The sequence below is a fragment of the Pomacea canaliculata genome, linkage group LG9, assembly GCF_003073045.1.
Source record: "Pomacea canaliculata isolate SZHN2017 linkage group LG9, ASM307304v1, whole genome shotgun sequence".
In the NCBI taxonomy this organism is placed as follows: Eukaryota; Metazoa; Mollusca; class Gastropoda; order Architaenioglossa; family Ampullariidae; genus Pomacea; species Pomacea canaliculata.
Window position 1 is genome coordinate 22,570,758 of NC_037598.1, and position 7,941 is coordinate 22,578,698.

The window sequence follows — 7,941 nt, forward strand, 5'->3', positions numbered from 1 at the left end:
ATTAGTTTCATCGAAACACTAAAGAAAAGCGTATTTTGACTCAGACAACTGCTGTCTTTTAATGAGTATTTTTTATATATATATATATTCATAAATAATTAATATTTACATTGCTCACACTCAGGCCTGTTCTTAGCCCCCGCGGGGCCCGAGGCAAAGGGCATGTGCGGGGCCCTCACGCCACGATCACACGGTTTTCCATATGCCTAGTTACTATATCAATCAAAAGCGCGGGGCCCCTTGAAGCGCGGGGCCCTAGGCAGATGCCTCGTCCGCCTGCCCCTAAGCACGGCCCTGCTCACACTAGTCTGGAAACACAGCCGAGGTATAACTGTGTAGGGTTACTATTCACGAGGATGCTAATGCTAAATTATGCAACTTTCTGTGACTTGTCCGTGTTTTGTTGTCGGGCTTGTGTGGCACGTGGATGAGAATGGGTGGGTGGAGGGGAAGGCATACATTTACGCCCCATTTCCTACTAGCACCTGACCCTTGGGTACAAGTCTTTCCCGACAATGTTTGTGGCAATATAACACGCTGTTGTTTCTTTGTCGCTCAGGGTAGACAGTCTGACGGTCAGTGCCTTGGTTCGTTAGCTACAGGTCAGTTCACAGAGTGAGAATTACGTATTACGAAAGGTCAGACCCGCCCCGAGACACTTGTCTCTGACATCACCTGGTCAGGACTGGCCTCAGGGGTTTTCTCCGTGTACCCCGGGTATTTCTCTCTGCTAATTAAACCAGCCAATCAAGCGGTCCGTACAAATCCGTGAGGGTTGATCTGATTGGTCGATACATTGACAAGTGGTTTCTCCCCCTTGTCTAGACTAGTGTTCACCCTTTGCCTGTGAGCCAGCACGAGGTTTCTTGGTCCTAAGGCGCGCGCGTTACTGCTTGAGCATGAGAAAGTTAAAATCAACGAAACCGAGTAAGAAAGACAACACAAAGATTAGTGAGCAATTTTACAGTTTGTGTCTTCGCTGAGATCGATACGGTCGAGTATTCAATCGGTTCTGATGTCGATCGTGGGTGGCAGTTCTTTGGTTGTTCATTCCAGGCGTCACCCTAGTCGTGGTCTCGGAGCAGTCAGAAGGTCTACAGGAAGGTCAGCAGGGTATGGTTATCACAGAAGGTAACATTATGAACATCTGATAATCATCTGTGTAAAATTTAAACTAAATGTGCATCGCTTGTTTGCTTTAATAAATGGAGCTGAATGTGTAGTCGGGCGAAGTCAAGAATAGAATTTTTTTTTTTAAGTCTTGAAATCGTTTGGTTTGTAGTTGCCACGGAAAATGGACTGAGCGGAAGAGTTTAGCCAGTGTCTACCTGACAGCTGCTTAAAATATTGTATTTTATAAACAGAAGTGTCAAAATGTTTTATTTTAGAATTTAATATTTTTTAGAATTTATTGTTTAGAATTTATTTTTTTTTTCACTTTGTTTTCGACTCCAGTCGACTATGTAAAATGTTTTGGCTGGGCGGGTAGGTGGGAGAGGTGTTTTGTATTTTTCATATTTGATACTGGTTGTCGGAAGCGGTTCATGATGCCGTGAGCTTTTACACTGTATGACAGTCTTTAAGAAACATGGATTAGACAGCAATAACAAACCTGGAGCTGTTTCAATAATGGCGCATGTCAGGAAAGTTTCATTTGTCATATGACGTCCCGTGCAGACCACGCCATCCCCTCTCCCTCCTTATCAAGATGTAATGAGTTTTCGTATATCGAGTAGGATACTGTTTTGTCTGATGGCATTCAGCCGTGACCAAAATTGCCCGTAAAGGATATGGTCCCGCTTTTGTTCCACTGTCCTTGCCTAGAGGTACATTTTGTTACGATCTCATCAACGCTGAGTTCAAGGGACAACAGGACAGCGCCGACGCAAAGGGCAGATAACACTCACTGGCATGCTTCTTTCCCTTGCTAGTAGATGGCACCAATAAAATTACGGACTCTTTTAAGCTCCGTGTTTTTTTAGTGCCATTTATGAGCCGAGGATAGTCTTCATAAGCAGCCATCCTGATCCAACATTTACATTCTTATCATGGAGTTCCTGTCCTTTCCCTGCCATGGACGATCTGTTAGTATTTTACTGGACAATGGTGTTGATGGGATCAGTTGCAGCCTCACTTCCAGTTCAACTGGATTGAGCAAGCTAGATATCTTTCATCCTGAGATAGGAATTCTATATGCATAATGTCTGCATGTGATGTGTGCATCTATGTATTATTAATAATATAAATTAAAATTATAACTAGAGATGATACAACAGTATCAAGGAATAGGACAACCGCTGTGGCACTCACCCCGGGTAGATAATGCATAACTAGTTTCCAGTGACAGAGAAACGACTTTTATTGCAGCCGGGTGCGGCGTGACGAAAGAATGAATTCAGTAAGCGGGTGAGAGCGACGACTGTTCACAATGGTTATGATGCTATGGATCGTGGATGATCCTCTTTTGTTCCCTGGACACTGGTGTCCTTGCCTGAAAGTACATTCTGTTGCGACCTCTTCAAAGCTGAGCTCAAAGGACAGCAGGACAGCGCCGATGCTAAGGGCGGACAACTAACGCTCTGGCATGCTTCTTTCCCTTGCTAGTACATGGCACGAATAAAATTACGGACTCTTTTTAAGTTCCGTGATTTTTTGGTGCCATTCATGAGCTGAGGGTTGTCGTCATAAGCAGCCATCCTGATCCAAGATTCACATTTTTTATCACGGACTTCCTGCTCCTTTCTTTGTCGTGGAGGATTTACTAGTAACACGAAAACGGGAAAACTCAATTGAGAGGAGTATGAACACATCACTAGGTACTAGCATTGTCTTTGAATGAGCGGTATCCTCATCAACGATCCTGATACGAGCATTAGGATGGCGCAATGTTTGTCATGCAATGATGGTGTTTAACTCATTTAACGCGAAACGTCTGTATGTGATGTTGCGTGCCTCTGTGGTGTTGTTCCCATATATAACAGTATCAAGGAAACCGCTGTGGACACTCACCCCGGGTGGATAATGCATAACTAGCTCCCCTCGACAACGAAACGACCTTTTATTACAGCCGGGTGCAGCTTGACGAAAGAACGACGATAGCAAGTGGGTGAGAGGTAGAGCGACGACTGTTCACGTCGACTCTGTTGTCGTCGATCGTGGATGACAGTTCTCTGGTCGCTCATCCCAGCCGTTACCACAGTCGTCGTCTCCGTCACACAGCCAAGATGGCTCGATGCAGAGGCCGATGTCACACCTCATCTCGTCCTCAGAGCAGGCAGAAGGGTCTACAGGAAGGTAAACACGAACAAGGTATGAGGGTCACAGAAGGTAACATCACAAACATGTGATAATCAGCTGTGTAATCCCACAGGAGAAATTAATTTAATATTTCCATTCTAATAATCCATTTGCTAATCGTATCCTTGAATATCTACATTATCGGAGTTGGTTAACTTCTTGTTTTGACTACTCATTCAACTTGTGTTATCGGGATTTAAGTAATATACACGTGTTTTGAAACAAAACGGCTTCCTGTTTGTGCTGTGAACATGTGTTCTAGGCAAGCACTGACCGCAGTTCTCCTCGTCAGATCCATCTTCGCAGTCGTCCATTAAGTCACAATAGAAAGATATTCCGATGCAGTTGCCGTTCTTGCATGGAAAGCGATGGGGACCTGTGCATGAACCTTCTGGTGCTGAAATAAGCAGAAACGACGAAATAATTTAATGACAGGAATATGGAAATGATTAATACCTCACTCTCAGCACGTATTCGGTATTGCATAAGTTTTATACATCTTGGATTTAAATACCATTTTTTTGGGGGTTTTTTTTCTTCTTTTTTGCAAAATACTGCTCACTCCTCTGTACGCGATCAGCCAAAACTCATGTCTTAAAATTATTTTTATTTTGTGCAGCTTTATCTTGCTATCAATAGTACAAGGGGCTTCACCGGTATTATATTTTTAAATAAATTTTCTTGGAAACAGAAGCAGATATCTGCAGCATGTGGGTCCGGCGGATGACAAAGGGAGGTAACTTACGACATTCAGGAAGTGTCTCGTCAGAGTTATCCCCACAGTCATCTCTTGAGTCGCAGGTATATTTTGGCTCAATGCAGTAAGTACCACTCGCACACCGGAAATACTCTGGTACGTCGCAGCCTATCGGGTATAAAAACAAATCACTGACAGTTGTTAGACGGTAACAGGCGTTAGTTGGGTTTTTTTTCAAAAAGGGGGAAAATTTACGATCTCTTCTGATGGCATTTATATAAACTCCTACCTGTGAGTATGCTTCTCTTGAAGTGCTTCCAGTTCTTAACGCTGGCAGTGTCCACCACCCCTACACACAACACGAGCAGAAGCTTCCACATTTTCTTCTTCAACAGCCAGTAACAGTTTTCGCGAGACTCTGTGGCTTCAACGAAATCCTCCGTCCACTGTCGTAAACCTAACCTCCCACCTCCACAAGAGCTCGGCGTTCTGGTTCCGGTACACCTTTATTTATCTTTATTATTATTGTTGAACAGGCATCAAAAAGGTCATCTGGAGTCTGTTCCTCAATTCTGTATTCCCAGATTCCCAAGATTCCCAAATTTGTCTTCACGTCTGGAGTCGAACTCAACCAGAAGAAGATCCTTAATGCCGACGGTGGTTATCTCTATGCCAGTTCCTGTCGAATACTACTTGAAAGCATCTGGGTTCTCTCTTATCTGCGTTCTATCTTAGTTTCTACGTTCACTTTGATAGCGACTTTATTTATGTTTTTGTGAGCAGTCTTAATGACTAGAGAAATAAAATTGTGATTTTATATAGCGCGTGACATGGGAGCATGCTGTCAGTGCTTGAGACAAGGAGACATGACAGAATAGAAAGGACTGAATTAGAAATTATGATAATTTAATTAGTGCGAGAAGAGTATAGTTGCCTCTTTGTCTTATTTAGATTAAACTGTAACATTGTTGTTTACTGTGTAAACGTGTTAGTGTATAGAAGTGACACGAGCACGCGATGTAAACATGTAAGCAAGCTATCGGCTTCAACTAAGTCTTTTAAATAGTGAAAATAGCTTTTGCACTTAAATTTGCTAGTTTTTTTTCAGTTTGCGGTTTCTTTGAGTGCCATTATTATTACAATTCCTACAGTACAACGTTTTAGTCTATTTTGTGTGTGCGTGTGCGTCGCACGCGCGCTTGTGTGCATATGAGTGTTGTCACCGCCGCGCAGGATATATATTTTTATCTCGATATTTTGGTACAGGAATATATTTGCTTGATGAATAGTAAAACTTGGAGGGTACAGGAGTGGATTCACCACACCTATAACTATTTGTACTGCTTTAATAAGATTTTGATTAAATCATTAATTTTCCGAAATGCAAATTTGTTTTCTCGACGTATTTTGAAATAACTAATGTTAATTCTTATCCCCTCAAGTCCTACTTTGCTGTTGTCTGGTGGCCGTTAGGCCAGATTTCTGCCACATCTGTGAGATATCAACATTTTAGACGATCCAAACAGGTCCTTTCATTTGGTTTCATTGACATTTTAGCAGTGGATAACAAGGGAGTTCAAACGGGAGCTCCTTGGCAATATCTAGAGGTTGAATGCAGTGATCTGCAACGGCTGACTGGTCAAGAAGGATGTCATTAGACGGCTCGCTTGCCGCTGGGGCAGTTGGAGGGTTGTTCGTCAGATTTGTCGAAGCAGTCGTCGTCTCCATCGCACAGGTAGATCTCCTCGATGCAGTGACCGTTGCTGCACTTGAATTCACCCCGTGAACAGGTGAAGCTGGCTGTACACAGAGAAAAGTAACATTACCTTCATTGAGTCAGAGCTGTAGTAAACACTAGTCAAGTGGGTGTATGTGCGAATGCATGCCGGTGCGCGCGTGTGCATGCTCTTGTTCCTTTTTAAACACTTTGCTTACGTCAGCGACCGGAAGTCGAATTTGACAAACAAGATCACCAAAAAATATCGCATTTATATTCTTTCAGACAAGCTGCATAGGCGGACTGACAACAACAAATGACAACGACTACAAAGTTTTGACTTCAACTAAAGCATTTTTGCACAGAGCTATTTCCTAAAAAAAAAAAAAATAGAAAGAAGTCAGGAGAATGAAAAAAAAAAAAAAAAAAACAACGCTCACCACAGTCAACCTCATCAGTTCCATCGCCACAGTCATTCTTGCCGTCACAGCGGAATTCTAGGGGCATGCAGCGGTTGTTCTTGCACCGGATCTGGTGAGCACCTGTGCAGTACCCCGCGTGAGCTGAGAAAACAGGAAGTGCAATCTGCGTGAGGACACCGCGCATGTGAGATGATTTCTTCTGAACTCAAGGTAGAACCCAGACATGTCTCGAAATGAGGACTCGGCTAACTGCTATATCATTAATAACCAAAATCATCTGTAATGAATTTTGCATCAGTCATCAATAATGAAAATCAACAATTTTACATCAGTCGTATCATCACTGCTAAGATGTCGTTCATTTTGCGAATGAGGTGGACTTTAGAACATGAAAGATGAAAAGAAAACTCTATTAAACTCACTACATTCGGGTAGCGTTTCATCAGAATCATCCCAACAGTCGTGTTGGGCGTCGCAAGTCCACTCTTCTTGAATACAAAATCCGTCCTTACACTGGAACTCATTGTCTGCACACGCTGTCAGGTGGAAATAAAGTTCAAGGTGAATATGAGTCGCAAACAGGTAAAAAAAAACAAACAAAAAAACAACCCCGAAATACAATGAAGTTCCTAGCGAAGACGAAAGCACTCTTTCATACTGTTTCCTTCCCTCTCTTTTTCATAGACTGAACCGTTTTTTTTTTTTTTTGTTTTTGTTTTTTTGTGTGTGAGAAAAAGTAAGGGAGACAACAGCTCAAAGCTAGAAAGGGGTTGTCTGGACATTTTCTACTCACGTGCTCTTCTGCTCCTTAAATCAGGCTTTAACTTCCTTTTGGATCCGGCCGATGTAAAGCCAACCAGAAGCATAAAAACAATAAATTTCATTTTTACGGTTCAAAGATTTTCTACGGTACACAATTACTTTTTAAAAATTAATTGCGATCAGGACTAGAAGAAATTTGTTGCAGTGAAGTCAACTGACCGCAGAATAAAATATGCGTCCTTTATGATAAGAATCAACAGCTCTTCATGATTTCTTAATCTACTGAACGATTTGAAGCATATGCTCGACCTTGAATAAATGATAACAGAGTTTTTGTTAGTTTTTGCCCTTCTTGCTTTGGGCACAAGAAATAATAATTCTCAATTCCGTGATGACAAAGTCCGCCCTCGTCCTTTCGTGGATATTGTGGGTCCTTTTTTATTTTTTGGTCTGTGTTTTTTTTCCCCCTCAATTCCCTTCTCCCCGTAGGATCGTCTTTGCAAGTCCCGATGGTCTTGAAATGTACCTATACCTATACCACTCCAGTTTGTGAACTTGGCAAGACACACTCATCTCCCTTATACGTTTTTTTGCTTCATCGGTAATGTGGTCTTTCTAGAAGGATCTTTCTATACTATCTCACCTCTATCTTATCTGTATATCTTTTTTGAAAGTTTGCGGCTTAAGTTCAAAGGTTATTTGGAGACCGAAGTGGCCTCTGAACTCCCTAGATAAACACACAAGACAGTAATGTCAGAAAGAACAGGGTCTTGGGTTATACAGCTTATCTTACAGTTTAGAAATAAAAGTTTTCATTGGTCATATAAAAGTGAACTGAATGTCCATTATCATTCGCAGTATATTCTTTAACCTTCTCAATACAGAAACACTAGAGTTGCCGAAAACAATTAAAAAAAAATTAAATTGACTCCTCCTATTGGAGTCTCTTGTTCGGCCAGATAATTTTACAACAGCAGATGTCGTGTTCCGTCTACCCATGATAATAATTGAAATCTCTAAAAATTAAAAAAAAAGTCTAGTATGCT

General features: G+C 41.8%; 2 protein-coding genes across 3 annotated transcripts in view; both read right to left on the reverse strand.

Moving 5' to 3' along the window:
- Nucleotides 1–2,352: 2,352 nt before the first annotated feature.
- LOC112572545 (low-density lipoprotein receptor class A domain-containing protein 3-like) lies at nt 2,353–4,964 on the reverse strand. 2 transcript variants are annotated; one of them, XR_003101026.1, is made up of 5 exons: nt 4,284–4,964; nt 4,043–4,162; nt 3,572–3,694; nt 3,010–3,284; nt 2,353–2,761 (listed from the first exon to the last, which is right to left on the reverse strand). XR_003101026.1 is itself a non-coding variant. In XM_025252274.1 (4 exons), the coding sequence occupies exons 1-4, from the start codon at nt 4,372–4,374 to the stop codon at nt 3,130–3,132; spliced, it is 489 nt and encodes a 162-aa protein (XP_025108059.1). In that variant the 5' UTR covers nt 4,375–4,964; the 3' UTR covers nt 2,353–3,129. The 2 variants fall into 2 exon arrangements, 1 of the variants encoding a protein (XP_025108059.1); XM_025252274.1 differs by having other exon boundaries at nt 2,353–3,284.
- Nucleotides 4,965–5,113: 149 nt separating this feature from the next.
- The window catches only part of LOC112572977 (very low-density lipoprotein receptor-like), a 3,519-nt gene continuing 691 nt past the window's right edge, over nt 5,114–7,941 (reverse strand). Inside the window, exons 3-5 of the mRNA XM_025253006.1 lie at nt 6,556–6,669; nt 6,152–6,274; nt 5,114–5,794 (exon numbers count right to left, since the gene is read on the reverse strand). Of these exons, the coding sequence (XP_025108791.1) occupies nt 5,649–5,794; nt 6,152–6,274; nt 6,556–6,669 (383 nt within the window). The 3' untranslated portion in view covers nt 5,114–5,648. The remainder of the gene's footprint in view (nt 5,795–6,151; nt 6,275–6,555; nt 6,670–7,941) is intronic.

Coding starts and splice junctions, on each gene's coding strand:
- LOC112572545 (XM_025252274.1), bottom strand. CDS start 4,374: ATGTGGAAGCTTCTGCTCGTGTTGTGTGTAGGGGTGGTGGACACTGCC. Junction 3,695..4,042: donor CGAGACACTTCCTGAATGTC/GTAAGTTACCTC, acceptor TGCTTATTTCAG/CACCAGAAGGTTCATGCACA. Junction 3,285..3,571: donor ATCTGACGAGGAGAACTGCG/GTCAGTGCTTGC, acceptor ACCTTCCTGTAG/ACCCTTCTGCCTGCTCTGAG.